This window comes from Lingula anatina, chromosome 1 (genome assembly GCF_051362555.1).
Source record: "Lingula anatina isolate TDL-2025a chromosome 1, LinAna3.0, whole genome shotgun sequence".
Lineage (NCBI taxonomy): Eukaryota > Metazoa > Brachiopoda > Lingulata > Lingulida > Lingulidae > Lingula > Lingula anatina.
In genome coordinates, this window is record NC_141767.1 from 16506425 (window position 1) to 16521846 (window position 15422).

A 15422-nucleotide genomic window follows, 5' to 3' on the forward strand; every position below is an offset into this window, starting at 1 on the left:
TAAAATATCAGGCAGGTACCGGTATTTCTTGATATAAACAGACACATGTAGTCATTCTTTTATATTGGGCTAATTTTGAAATATTGAGGGTCAAAACAGACTGAAATATTTGTCTTAAACACCGTTTCCCTGTAAGAAAATGTACTTTATTACTTCCTTGGTCAGTGCATACTTACTAGATTAAGGGAAGTAAAACTCGGAGGCAAACTGGTGCTTTACTACATGTATATCTAATATTAAAAGCTAAATAAGATAGGTGTATAGTACAATACAAATTACACCAATAAGTAAATACATTGAAATATCAAAGACAGAGGAAGGCTCATTAGAAGAAGAATAAACTGAATTTATGGAAAATAGATCAAATAAGTATACAGTGTTCTCTCTGTCCTTATGTAATTAATATTCAATATACAGTCAGGTATCATGATCATGCAAATTTGATAACACCACTCCCTTTGCTTAAGCATAAAATATTTGTGAAGCTTAAGCTTTATATGAAGTAATTTATTTCAATAATTTAGGGCACCAAATTACATTCAATTATGATGAATTAAGCAACACATATACTTGTGATGCACTACTGCACAAAAAAGAAACAAAAACACTGAGACAAACAACTGACAGTCAATGAACATATAACAAATAAAACTACACATGTTTTCTATAATGCTTGTGAATGTAAACAGCATACATAAATGTATGTACAAGTATGGAAAATTAAGCAAATGCGATTCAATACACTGTAGTTATGTTTTCATATGGGAAAGTATAAAATGCACTCTGAAGCAGTTTTTATGATGTCATGATGGGTGGACAGACATCAAATGAGCATTCCACAGCTAACTAACTAAATTTTAATGATTCTAATGAAGTGCTGGTGACTACCAAATTCATTTGAGATAATTAACATAATCTGCTATAGAATTCTTTTATTTTTTCTTCTCACAGTGCATTTTTTATGTTTCATTCAAGTGATAGAATTAATCATTTACATTAATAAATACTACAATTTAATAACCTCACTTTGTTGTTACAATTGCGAAATAGAAGACTTGTATTTTGTATATGTTTTTATGTATATTAATGTTGCCTTTACACTTTTTTGTACTCTAACCATATTTGGTAGCAGATACTACAATGCGCATACAACATAATTATCCTAAAATGAAAATGGAAAACATTTTCCATTGAATTTTTAAAACTCTGGATCTGAGAACTCGTACTGTCTCAGTGGATTAGTGGTCATATTGCCTGCCTTACTTTGCAAATCATCGAGCTTTTCACAAGAAACTGCCTGCACAGGATCAGGTTTGTCTTTCCCCTTGGAAAAATTTTTCTTTCGAAAACTTTGTCGTACTTTAGCCCAGATTCCACTACCTCTAATTTTGTCACTTCTGTCGAGAGCATCACCGGCATCACAAGTGTCATCAAAGCTCACTGATGTATGAGGTAAATGTGTATCATTTTCCAAAGAATTTGAGATCGGCATGTTTACAAGGGGCGTATCCAGTACCATGATGCTGTTGTTGTTGTTATTGTTATTGTTACTGTTATCTCCCCTGCTGTTGACAGGCTGTGAAGTAGGTGTATTTTGGTTGGAAATTGCTGCATTTTGCAAGCTCGTGTTTTCGCCATGACCAATGCGGGTTTCTTTATATGTTATAGTTTGCAGGTGGTGGTGCTTTTCTCCATGATTGTTATGACCCGTGAAAACCTTTCGCAGTTTTGATCTTAGAGTTTTTCCTACTGATGCCTTTGACGCCCTTCGTTCTTTATCTTCTTTCAAATTTTTCTTTGGCGTAATGATTGGAGGGGCCACTCCTGTGTAACTCATTGATTCTTCAGTCAAGTATACTGAAAAATCCTCACCTCCATATTCATGATAGATCAAAGTTTTGTCCTCTGGGAGGACTAGTGTGTCCTCCGATTCTTCTTCATCAAAATCCAATGTCACCTCTGATACCTCGAATTCAACTTCATTTGATGATTCAGATTTTTCATCGTCTGCATAACTGTCAAAGTCTTCTTCACAGTCATTTCCACTACAGTATGCAAAATCTCCAGATATGTTCAGACTTTGGATGTCATAGTTCAACTTTGCAGCAGCACCACCACGGCTCGAGAAGCCATAAATGGTGGAATCCAAGTCATCGGTTTCTACACCTGACGAAGTCAATTCGTGGTTGTCGTCGTACAAGGGGTTAGTTTTATGTTCTCTTCCTCTGTAGGAAGTCATGAATGCAGATATATCAAGGCTTTGGAAAACTTCAGAATCATCCTGCGTAATGACAGTAGTGTTGTCCTGAGCATCAGCAACTGAAATGTGTTGAGATTTTCTTCTGTGTGGGGTGTGGTGCATGCAACTGTCACAGTCTAACCTAGAATCGCTATGCAGCAGCTGGCCATGTTTGCATTCTTCTTTCATAGGCAACTCATTAATATGAACTGCAGGTTTAAGTATAAAATTTTCATTTTGGTTTGCAGCTGTCACTGTGGCATCAATGTGTTTGTTAGTGTGACTTTTTCTCAAAGGAATTTTGGTATCATCACTTATATCCTGGGAAGGAATTTGGCCATTATTATTGTCATTTCTGCCCACTGCATCATTACTGTGGGAATTTTCTTTCATTTCTGATGATGGTGGAACATATTTCAGAAGAACAATACCACTGCTATCATTTTTTAGGGATTTTCCCTGCTGCTTGCCTTCAGTTTTTTGTGGAGTTTCTCTGTTGCTGTTGTAGCGAAAAATATCCTTGATGTGTTTAATTGTCCTTTCTTTAGCCATCATGACTAGCTGCGTACAGGTGATCTGTCTTTGTTATATACTCTGCTCAAATTTTTTATTATATTCACCTGAAGAAAAAATTGGCAAAATGTCAAAAGTATTTTAGTTTTGATATTTCAGCATAGAGGTAAATTTTTCTTCGTAATAAATAATCAAACCCTTGGTGTTTGACTGCAGAAAGGTGTTGGGAAAATAAGCCAAAAAAAAAAAAATTAGAAAAAATTAGCTTTTATGTAATTAAAAATAGAATAAAAATTATACCTACTTAGCTGTGCTTAATTCTTGAGAGAATAACTAATAAGCATGGCAAAGTTGGTATAATTTTTATTCTATGTCTATTCCAAAAAGCTGCGCAAAAATCTTTTTGAGGCAATATAAATCAAACATGTTCTGTAACTTCAGGGACAGAAAAAAATGAGAAAATGACGATGCACAAGAGTGGCAGAAGCTTTAATAGCCTACAGTAAAAGTGCCACAATACCAGAAAAAGATGTTGCAAATAAAATATATTTCCTTAAAAAACCTGATGCATAAAATAAGTAAGTCCGACACAGAATGTTATGCAGTCCTTCCAATGAAGAGGCATGTCACATTATTCTGAGATATCACACGCAACAAAAGAAAAAGAAGAGAAAAAATAAGGAAAAAAAGGTGGACACAGATCTCTTTTACTGGAGACATGTTTCATTACACAAATGTCACATGCTTAAACAGGTTGAACTGGTTTAGTGACATGGGATATGAAATGATTATCTAAAATAAAACCTAATTCAAAAAAGTATAATATATCTTTACTCTTGCAGTCAGATCTTGCTACTGATCATGGTGGTCAGGTTAGGCTTCATGAAGAAAATGTACTCTACCTAACTATGAAAACCCTACTGAACAAAATGATGTGTTTAATTGTCCTTTCTTAAGCCAACATAACTAGCTGCATGTAGGTGATCCCTCTTTATTATATACTCTGCTCAAATTTTTGATTACATTCACCTGAAGAAAAAATTGGCAAAATGTCAAAAGTATTTTTCTACTTTGATATTGCAGTATAGAGGTAAATTTTTCTTTGTAATCAAATCCTTGGTGACTGCAGAAAGGTGTTGGGAATATAAGCCAAAACAAAATTTAGAAAAAATTCAGCCTTTATGTAATTTGAAATAGAATAAATATTAAACCTACTTTGCTATGCTTTATTCTTGAGAGAATGAGAATATCTATTAACCATGGCAATGTGGGTATAGTTTTTATTCTATGTCTATTTCATAAAATTTGCAAAAAAGCTTTTTGAGAGAATATTAATCAAACACGTTCTATAACTTCAGGCATGGAAAAAAAAATGAGAAAATGACAATGCACAAGAGTGGCACAAGCTTTGATAGCCTATAGTAAAAGTGCCACAATACCAGAAAAAGGTGTTGCACTGAAATATATTTCCTTTAAAAAAAAGAAGAAACCTGGCGCATAAAATAAGTATGTCTGACACGAAGAATGTTATGCAGTCCCTCTATTCAAGAGGTATGTCACATCATTCTGAAATATCACACGCAATAAAAGAAAAAGAAATGAAAAAAAAGGAAAAAAGGTGGACACTTTATACACAGATCTCTTTTACTGAAGGCATGTCTCATTGCACAAATGTCACATGCTTATACAGGTTGAACTGGTTTAGTGATGTGTATGAAATAAATATTTAAAATAAAACCTAATTTAAAAAAAACATAATATATCTTTACTCTTGCAGTCAGATCTTGCTACTGATCATGGTGATCAGGTCAGGCTTCATGAAGAAAATGTACTCAACCAAACTATGAAAACCCTGAAATTGAAATTTGTAATGTGTTTTTCTTTACTTATATTATCTATTACCTTTTCTCCTTCCTTGCAAAAATGAATCAGCTGATTTCACCAATTATTCCAGCTTTATCTGAACATGATTAAATCACACAATTTTATGAATTGAATTCAGTTTTGACATTTGTGGACCTTTTCATTTTTTTACACAATAACAGAATTCAGCAAAAAAGAATACATCAGAGGACAAAAATATTTTTTACTTTCTTTAAGTGAACAGTGCCAATATAAAGCAGTTAGAATATATGTTAACAGTTATATGTAACAATATAAGAATTTTTCATATAGCTTTTCTTTCATACAAACTTAACAAAATGTTAAAATTGACAAATATCACAAATATTGAGCTATAAATCAAACCTGATGCATTATCCTGATGCATTTATAATCAATGAAAGTTTAGATATTCATAACCCCTCTTAATGTTATTAAAGTAGTATATTCCAAGACTGTTTTGGTACTAACACCAATGATAGCAGTGATTTTCATTCATACAAAAGAACGGAATCAAGTCCATTGCATTTATATAAAACTACTGACCTTAACACAATTTCCAATTGTTAGATCAAAATTACATATAATCCTAGTCCCCCATTCAATAATAATGAAAAAAAAAACAGCAGAAAAGGATGATCTATTTTGTTTTCTAAATATAAAGAAATGAAAAAAAAGTATATCACCTGTTAAAGCAGGTTCCCAGCAGTGGAGGTCTGGAGTGAGCGTGGGAGCGGGAGACTCAATCCCAGCACAGTCCCATTAAAGTCATATAGGGAATCCCAGTGAATTCGGCCATTAATGTCGCACTGCAAGAGAAGCCTTGGAAATACCACCGTGTCCCAGTGTGCAGTTGCTTTGGGCCATAAACTCATGCACACTCCACGATGCAATTAATATTCAGACTGTGTAGCCATCCCTGTTCCAGCCCAGAGGCATTCTTGGTAGGGTTGGTCATAGGTGAGCATCAGATCTTGTTTGGCAGGTGCAGCCCAATCTAATCTTCTTCATTGTTGGGCTTCTTTATACCTGAGCAAATTTAACATATTTTAATACAGGTTTGAATTCTATTCATATACTGTTCCTGTCAAAAGACAGTTACTCCACCCAAAGTCTGGGTCCGCAAGACGCAATTTATTTCATTTGGGCCTACAGTGACATTCAATATTTTACGTACTTTTAAAAAAGTAAAAATAAGCAAAAGGCCAATACCGGTAATACATTGAAAATATTAATACCTGTGATACATTGGAAAAATATACATAACAGTGACTTCTACATTAGTCATGATGCGTGATTCAACAATTTATTTATTTGAAAGAAGTAAAATTGAAGAAAATTATATCAGTATGATCTTATCATATTTACAGCATAAAGTTTGGTGCGTTTATTTTGTAAAAGAAACAGGCCCGTAGCCAGCAATTTCCAAAGTGGGGTTCTTTTTCTGAAAAAGTGGACCTTTTCCCACAAAAACTTCATGTACCTAGATCAAATTTTACCCAGAGTGGACCTTTTCCCAGCAAAAGGAGCGGTTCTTTCGAACCCCCCGAACCCCCCCTGGCTACGGGCCTGAGAATGGTTACATTACTGAGCTAATACGTGATAGGCCTACAACTTATGCCAAAAATGACCAAGCGTCTCATGTAAACCGCTCTGAAATGTATGTAGAGTAAGGAAAAAAAGAACTTTTCTTTATCTAAACTTTACTTTTACCTGTATGGCTAATCTCCAGACAGAGAGCAAAACCATAATTTAAGGGATCTACCGTCGCACAGTACTTTGAGAGAAAAGCTGTTGGATGCTGGAATTAGTACAACCTTTATACGGAACGGAAACATATGGGTACAGTATGCTGAATTAACTGAAATATTGTCCGACCGAAAAAGTATAATAATACAATTATGAAAATGTCCCAAAGTCATATTTCCTGTGTCTACGTATCCTGCAAAGCTACTTATCTTTTCCAATTCAGACCTTAAAACGGTAAAACCTCTCAAATGAAAGTAATTAATGTTGATTTTCCCCTCTGAAATGTACAGGAGGACGTAGCATTTTGAGCGTCTGACCGTGCACTGAGAACTAAATTTATTCAATCAAATATAGTACAAAACATCGAATCCAGTTCCAAGTGCATAAATAGTCCACTAATGGTTCGTGTGTAGAATGAAATAGCTGTTTTTAAAGAAGAAAATTCAATTCAGGGCGAAAATCCCGGATAGGGTAATTTTTAAACAGATACTTGACGTTCAAACAGTCCATCAAACCATGCAGTGCTGAACTAGGACGCCTCTCTGTAGATTAAGATGTCACCTGCTGTCCTCATAAAAGAAGCATATATCTGTTGCACCCGCTGCTGACCCAGAAAATGGTCCGAGGAGTGCGAAAGACACTATAATCACGTATAGGAATTGGAGAGTGAAGAGCTACCCCACTCCACACACACACACACACACACACACACACACATACACTTTTCAACCACATCAGTCATAATGGAGTGCGGGACTGATTTATTATCCTTTAAATTCAATCAGCTTAGGTGTATTTTAAAATTAGGCATTAAAATGCCTAAATTAACGTCACAGCTAATATTCGCTGGTCATGATACCAGTGAACCGAAGCCTAATTTAGAGTATCTAATCTTTGTCGTTACCCACTACCGCCCACTAAAATCTTTATTGATCTATAAGCAGTGCTAGCACTCTATTTATTTTGTTTTAAAAATTATTTTGTTAAATATCATTACGCCACTGACTTCCGTCATTATGGTTCCCGTTCAAATAAAGAAAGCTTTAAATTCACAAGAAAAAATAGAATACAGAAGCGTTTTGATTTTAAAGCAAGAATCTTATCATCCTTCTGCTAAAAAATGAAAGTGAAAGCCGTAAATTTTTTTGAGAAAAAAATAATAGGTTTCAATTTTTTAACGGGATGGCAAGTTCGCACAATCTGTCGGTATCTTTGTAGATTAGGTAAAGCCCCATCTTGCATGATCGAACACAGTGCCGCACCAGTGATTTTATCTGGTCGAATCATCCGACCTGTGGAATCTGACCGCTATATCTAATCACTGATACGGCTGAAAAAACTTGATTGTTTTATTTTTTTACCATTGTCATTTCAGCGAACCTGAATCAACTTCCAGAGATGGGGATCCATTGTGCCTTATCATAAAATAATAATAATAATAATAAAAAAAGAAAGGTCTTACACAAAGCATCTAAATCGAGGCTTCCGAACAGAAAGTGGGTGACTTGTATCATTGTTGTGTAAATCAGGTGAGCGTTTTGGTGAGAGGTGTTCAGATAAGACCAAGGTCAGTAGAAGATGAAGTAGAAAGAAGCCACGCTGCTACATTTTCCACGTGTAGTCCAAAAATTTAGCACTAAAAACGACAATCTGGTGTGAGTACTGTATAGATAGTGCAAGATAAGATTGCGTTAACGATATTTTGCAAAAATGTTGCGTTTTGTACTTCAGGCATTATGAGCATGGGGGCATTCTACAGGCGTGAACAATGCTTTCCAATAAGAACCCAAAATCAGCTTATAGCGTAAATATTTTGTTTTGGTTATTTTTCTTGTGTCTTTTTTTGTAACTTACCTAACGTATGAATCTATAGCATGAAGGCTGAGGAGTTTGTTTTCGTGCAACATGGAATATATAGATAACGCTGTACATTAAGTGTGTGCTTGCATAGAAGGTCTTAGTTCAATATACACATTCTTTACATTTAAGTAAATTGTGAATATTATATATAATATGTCATGTTTGATTTGCTGTAACGATTATTTTCTGTTTTGTCAAATCTACATCAGACAAGTATCGCCGTTGAATATCTCTTCGTTTAATTTCAGTAACTTTAATTGCCATTTACGAGGAGATTAGATGTGTCTTCCATCAGAGACATCAGATTCGTGATCGACGGTGCCCACGCCCATGTCAAGATTGTCTAGCTTCCCGCAGTTTGTCATCTAGTTAATTTACAAGGTTGACATGAAATATCATGTGTTATGTTGTGTCAAAACGTATAACAAATGAATAATTGCACGTAATAAGCGTTTTATTCACGAAACATCTGATTATAAAAAAATGTAAGTAATTTATCTAAACCTGCGTGTCGCTTGTTTAATACTATGCATATGTAGCACAGCACTGTAACCGCCCATTGCTTTTTTATTGTAATTTGTTTATACCCTTGGGTTGGGAGGGATTTTCCATCCGTTTTGGAACTCTTTGTGGAGTACAGGGGAATAATGTCAGGGCAAAACATGCAGTGCTTAAATGTTATATGAAAACGAAAGTTATACAATGATAGTTGTAAGATTATTTTTAAGTGATGTACTGTTGGAGTGTGCTGGCACGACCAATTTTCTGTTACGTCGAAAAAGATATGTAGGCAAATCTGCAACTAAACGCCCAACTGTGGACTTGAAGATGTTTGTTTTAAATTGAATTCAAATACTTGTTTTGATTAAGTTAACTTTGGGAAGAAAAAAAATCGTTGTCGCAACTCCATTGCGTAAAGTGAATATGAAATTTTCTTTTCGATAAACATATATTGGTGTGTTCTGTTGATGTAGAAAACGATACATAAAACTCCAATAACTTGGAAACGCTGAAATCTAAGTTCTAGCTCTTCAAAAATAACAGCATTATGCAACTGCCAAAATGTGCCCATGTTATTGCAGATTTGCCTACACGAAGCGTAAGCTCTTTCTGAAGTTAGGAATATGCGATTGTGACGCGTGCTAAGAATAAAGCTCCCTTTGGTATTCGGTGTTTTGATGCCGTGTGTCTGATCAATGACAGGCCCATATTTTTACTGTTGGGAGGGGATCAAATGCTTCAAGAAAGTGAAACTGAGTTGGGTAGAGATTTTTTTCCGAAATTGATCTGCATTTGGCATTGAAGTAGAATGCATGTTGTGTACATGAAAACAGAAATTGCCCCTGCTTAAGCTATAAAAATTCTAAAAATTCTTTCAAGCATTTTATTGTCAATATCACCATACATAAATTGTTAATGATCGCCAAAAGGAAACATCTAATAGTTCATTTCGGACTACCATTTATCTTGATCTTAATCTTGTACATTTTAATTTTTCGAAAATTTTTTTACCAAAATCATATTTGACCTAGTTACTTCGCAAAGCTCGATTTTTCTTTGGGTAATGAGACTTCAAAAACAATGGGTTGAAGATTTTTTGGCCTTCAACTTTTGTCAATATTTTCAAAATAATATCTGAAATAGTTTAACGGGAAACTTACGGAACTTTGTAGGGACACTTTTCCCATTTATTCTTGTACTACTTTCGATATTAATTTGCCAGATGTGTATATATAAAATAACACTTTGATTGGTTTGATAATTTTGATTCGAATTGCAAGCCAGCATTCTATTTGAGTTTGAACTTGTATTAAGTGATTTCTTAATTCTACATTTAGTCGGGATCAAGGGTGATTGAGAAGAAAAGGCTTGATAAGACGTAACTTTTGCACGTCCTGTTGGATTATTTTTACTGGGTGTCTCTCGATCACTGAACACCGGAGAACACAGTTGAATTTAATAACATTTTTTTGTCTTTTGCGTAACTTTTTTGAGCTTTGTATATTGTTCTAAAAATGGTAACACGTGTTAGACTGAGATAAGCTTGTATAGTGACCATATCAGTAGGCTGCTCGTGACTAGCGCACGCTCTGCAAATGCACATATCAGTTTTGGCTCAGATGTTCGGCATCGAGTACAGATTTTCGGATTTTTTATTTGAAGAAAAATTTAAGACAATCTAATTTCAGTGATGAGCAAAACAACGTAAATACTTGGATGCGTGCTCGTGTCCGGGGGTAAAGTTGACGTGAGATTATATGCATTTTGAATTTGACATCATTCACTAAATTTGGACAAAAAAAAAATTGCGATCAATCAAAACTCGAATATTTAAATGGTAACTTTGAACCAAAGTTTCACAGTAGATCCTCCTATCTACGTATTGTTTATGGCCAAATAACGTACTTTTTGGTTGTGGTTAGAAATATTTTGACCGTACTGTTCCTAAACTTCAAAATAATAGTTTGAGCAACAATTTTCAAAATGCATAGAATCACTGACACGCGTTTTTGATAGTTTTTTTTATCTTATTTTATGATTTGAAATACGATATTTTATTAAAATTGTTTTTACTTTAAAATGTAATTTTAATATTTTTCACATAGTTGTACACCTTTTCTTCTTTGCTGCATTTGCTCATGGTCATATGGTGAAAAAAATAAACGTAGATATATACATTTGTCATACTTTTTTTTTCAAAATTTGCAAAAAGGTATCTCTATGTCCTCTAACGACTCGAGCCACCGACCTACTGGTCGTAACCTTGCCGTCATACCTGTTGAGCCACCGACTCCACTTGACAAATTTTTTTTGTAAGATAGTTTTGTTGTAGTTCAAATTGTTCATTTAGTTATTTTTTGCAAAAGGCGATTTGCTGGGACCCAGGAACGCGCGGTTTTGAACTCGGGACCTTCTGACTCCGAGTCAAGAGCGTTACCTACTCCTCTAAGTGTTCCCTCCACCCTCCACGGGTGGACTTTCTTTTTATAGTAACCAAAATAATAATTTAAGAACACCTTGAAAGGTGTTTATAAGTTTCCAAGTACCCAACCCAGGATTCGAACCCCAACCCCTCTCCGAACCTCTAGCCAATAAAAATACCAAGACATTTTTGCATATTTTTGAATTTTTTATTACAAGAAAAGCATAATTAATTTCCATCTATGTTTTAATTCATTTTTAAGACATTTGTCTGTAAAACTACATTCTGATTTTTTATTCACTGCAAGTGTTGACACTTCGATTACGTTAGACATTACTGAAATTTGCATTATTCCAAAGTGTAACTACTTTCTATTAACTCGCAATAGCGATTGACATAATAGCATGTTACATTAAAGTGGGGGATATACCTGTAGAATTTGAAAAAAATCCTTACAGAAATGTTTCAAAAAGGTATATGCAACATGAATATCGAGGGACAGATCATGATTTTACTTTTACTCCCTACATCCTTTTTGATTCTAAAATTGTCAGAACAAATGTTTTGTAAATTGCTGAACATAAATTGTCCTCCAATGGGACAAAACAAACACTATTTGTGCACCTACTGGCCGATAGATATAAAGGTGCTGGTAAGATAGACTTGAACAGTAAAATTCAGTAATTGGGAAAGCTCAAACATAAAAATGTGTTTCCCATCGTATTGATGGTACACTTATAATAATAAAATCAGCTGTTCAAAATCAGATTTTCAAGTTAAACATTTATTTCAACCATGGAGTGTAAATTCTGTAATCTTTAAACACTGTACACCTAAGAATAGACCGCGATGTGAAAGATGACATCTTATTCAACAAGACAGCAAGTTTTTCAAATGTTAAAGATGATAGTCCTTTTTTATCTGAACATGCAAAGTGAAGCAATCGTTAAAAGCACATAATGAGCGTTAGATTCTTGTATAGCAAAAATGATTTTCTGGGAATTTCAAGACTTTTTCCTTACCAAAAAGAATACCATATCCAAAGCTGATCTCAGAATTACGGTCCAACAAACCATTTTTGAGTTTAAAAGTTTCTCATCTTTCGAGTCACTCGCACAGAGGAGACAAAACCGGGGAGTCTCACTTATGACATTAAAAACTCGCATACTGATTTAAAGACCGCACTTCGCTAAACAATTTTGAATTAGGAAAACCTTGGTGGTGATGTGAGAATGCGGATTTCAGGAATCTGCTTCTGCTATACACAGCTGTAACAGGCATTATGTCTTCAACAGTATAGGTTAAATATTTGAAGTATTTTATATCCAAAGCTCAAACTGACGAGTAAAATGCCCCCGATTTGGAGATTAAAATACCATTAACATTTCATTAAATGTAATCTTGTCAACTCTTAAGTGTTAAATTTTAATACAATTAACTGGATAAAGGAATTATATGACGTGAAATGTATTTGCCTTAAGATTAATAACTTAAAGCTACTTCTACATTATTTTTTTTCTTCTGAGAGCATAAACACGCAAAAAATACCCAAAAATCATTGAAATATGCAAAAATAGACGAACAAAGTTTTAATTATCTGTTGCAACTTCAACATGATTTTTCTTTGTCTCAGTTTTGCATGATGAGGAAAGAGTCAGATTTAGCTTAACACAGATATTCTTATGAAATAGCATGTTTTACTTGTTTTATTCGCATGAGAACTAAACGTCATAAAACCACTTGCTGCCTTGCTGAAGAATACCGGCAGTAGTAACATATGCATTTTATAAATGCCACTGTGGCCAACTGTAAAGTATTATTAGAATGTTACTGTAACATATCGAAAGGCAAAAGGGCAGAAATCTTCGTCGAAATAAAGCAAGTTTTATAACTGATGACCGCGCTGTCTTAAATATGCCACTTTTCAAATATTCAATATTTCATCTGCAAGAATTCAAAATTGGTATAGTCAAATAAATCTTACTCACATGAAAAATAATTGTGGACAGAGTTTTGAATGAGCAGTGCGATATTGTCAACGAGCATCGATTGAAAAGTATGGAGGTACGATCAAAATCCATTTTAAAAAGCATTACGAGTTGTCATTTCGCCCCTTATGCCTCTTGACTTGAACATCTATCACACATAGGGTTAGCTATAATTCAGCTCACATTAACGGATTGAAATGTTACAGCTTTATCCGTATATCCGTATATTACTATTGTTATATTACATGCATGTTCTTAAATTCGACTATCGACATTTCACTAAATATCCACGTGCCAAGTGCTAGCATTTTGAAAGGGCCACTCCTCAGCATTTCCCTCTTCTTGACGATTTTTCACGTAAAACTATTACTACCACTACAATTTCTATCAACGGAGTTCAAATCAGTTAGCTTGAGGTGCAACTGCACTTTTCATTTTCATGCTACTCGTACGTGCAGAATTGACTAAGTTATGGAGGAAGCAAAATGTTAATTTAAGGAAGGAAAATACTGGGGACGGATTGGTCATTTTTAAGCATGCAGACGTCAAAATTGAATCACAGATAAATTATCATCAAATACCTGACATTAATAACTTAAAACCTTATTTTGAATCTGTTGAAATTAAAATATCCGTATACTTAGTATCTAGACCGCCTTGCGTTCACTCCCTGGTCACTCGGAACTGAAAATGAAGTGACAACTTTTTCACGAGTGCAGGCTCAATTCATGGGGGAGGAGGCAGGATGATGTAGGGGCTTTTTCTAATTAACACTCGCCATTATCTGGCAGTTAAATCTTCATTTCCAATTCACTAAAATAAAAATACATAGGATGTATTTGTTTAAACATATTTGAAATCTAAACCTCAAGAAATAAAATCCCAGACACAAACCAACCCCAAAATAAAGCGACATCATTCAGGTCACTGACTATCCTAATATGGTCCACTGCATGCGTAAAATTGAGCAGTTTTTATCATGTTTGATGAACCAGACATACCATAGCGCCATCTAGAGAAAAAAAGAAACGTTTGTCTCTGCTTCAAACGGAATCTGCAGATTTTTTAATTACAATTTTAGGGATATGAAAAAATCAGAAATTAAAATGAACGTACTCCATTTTTACCTTTTATTTGGGTAATGACTAATGAACTTAGATGCATCAAGGAGTTATAACTCCTTGGATGCATGCACTTCTCTCTTATATATAGTATGCATACCTGCGTGTATGTATGTGTGTGTGTGTGTGTGTGGGCGTGCGTGTGTGGGCGTGCGTGTATATACTTAATTATCAGCAAATGTAAAACAGAAATTGTGAATACGAACCGAATAACACACACTACGGAGTACCTACCCTCTACTAGAGCCAAAGATTGATTTTTCACTAGATATTCACATATTTTGTCTCTGAACGATTACTCTACACTCACGTTATATGAAAATGCACACAATTAATCTGCGGCCCTGGAAGAGGGTACAGAGTGTCTATGTCTACAAAATAGAAAAGCACCGTCTCGGTTCAAGATCGGTTGTCACCTTGATAGGTTAATGAATCTTCATAAATCTTACATGTAAGACCTCATAAAACGGCTTTAGAATATTAACAATTGAGAAAAAGCAATCAAAACCAGGTCAAAATTTGCCGCTTTTCAGCTTTATTTTAAAATTTTTTAGACGTACCTATTTTAGCAAACGTCTTCATTTGGCATGACATGAAGAAGGAATTTGCCAGACAAGTGTGGTTGATAACAGCACATGGAAACACACTAAAATACTTCGAAAAATTTTTAAAACGGGGGAAAATACCGGCAAAACACAGCTGTTACCTGAAAAAATGATGGCCAAAACCCTAACACTTGCTACTAGCCTTCATAATGTGAAGAATGATTGGTTTTTAATGACTTAAAGCAAAGTCATATTGCTTTTTATAGGCAGAATTTGTAACTAATGTACTTTTCTCGGAAAACTGTTGCCACTCACGGCCGCGAAAACACAATCCACTATATCGATAGACTGATGATTTTAATTTTAATTAAGTTTTGGTTTATACGGTGTCTAATTTTTCTGTCTATTTTTCCTGCCATCTATATTCATTTATCTCATATACCGGTATATTGTGTAAATGTTTAATTTCATGATAGAAGAGAATTTTCGTTATTTTCGATTTTAAACTCTGATTGATTGACCGGGCCCTTATGCAAAGAAATCGGTGCCAGTCAGATGAAATATTACAGTGACATAAATATTGTGGACCCGAACTGCATAAAA

The 15422-nt window shown here is 34.6% G+C and overlaps 2 protein-coding genes across 5 annotated transcripts in view; one reads left to right on the plus strand and one right to left on the minus strand.

Moving 5' to 3' along the window:
• Nucleotides 1-9413, plus strand: part of LOC106174131 (kelch-like ECH-associated protein 1B) — a 31719-nt gene extending 22306 nt beyond the window's left edge. The window contains exons 6-7 of one of the 2 annotated variants that reach the window (XR_015333063.1): nucleotides 7758-8186; nucleotides 8491-9413. Coding sequence is in view for 1 of the 2 variants with exons in the window: in XM_013555541.2 (XP_013410995.1) it covers nucleotides 8491-8521 (31 nt within the window). In the remaining variant the exon portion in view is untranslated. The remainder of the gene's footprint in view (nucleotides 1-7757; nucleotides 8187-8490) is intronic. The other variant, XM_013555541.2, reaches the window with a different exon arrangement.
• On the minus strand, nucleotides 41-14236 carry LOC106151230 (uncharacterized). 3 transcript variants are annotated; one of them, XM_013524387.2, is made up of 4 exons: nucleotides 13794-14236; nucleotides 5320-5662; nucleotides 4655-4712; nucleotides 41-2859 (listed from the first exon to the last, which is right to left on the minus strand). In XM_013524387.2, the coding sequence occupies exon 4, from the start codon at nucleotides 2792-2794 to the stop codon at nucleotides 1199-1201; it is 1596 nt and encodes a 531-aa protein (XP_013379841.2). In that variant the 5' UTR covers nucleotides 2795-2859; nucleotides 4655-4712; nucleotides 5320-5662; nucleotides 13794-14236; the 3' UTR covers nucleotides 41-1198. The 3 variants fall into 3 exon arrangements, with proteins under 3 accessions (XP_013379841.2, XP_086861982.1, XP_086861992.1); XM_087005856.1 differs by lacking the exon at nucleotides 4655-4712 and having other exon boundaries at nucleotides 13794-14235; XM_087005866.1 differs by lacking the exons at nucleotides 4655-4712; nucleotides 13794-14236 and adding an exon at nucleotides 6347-6508.
• Nucleotides 14237-15422: the final 1186 nt, after the last annotated feature.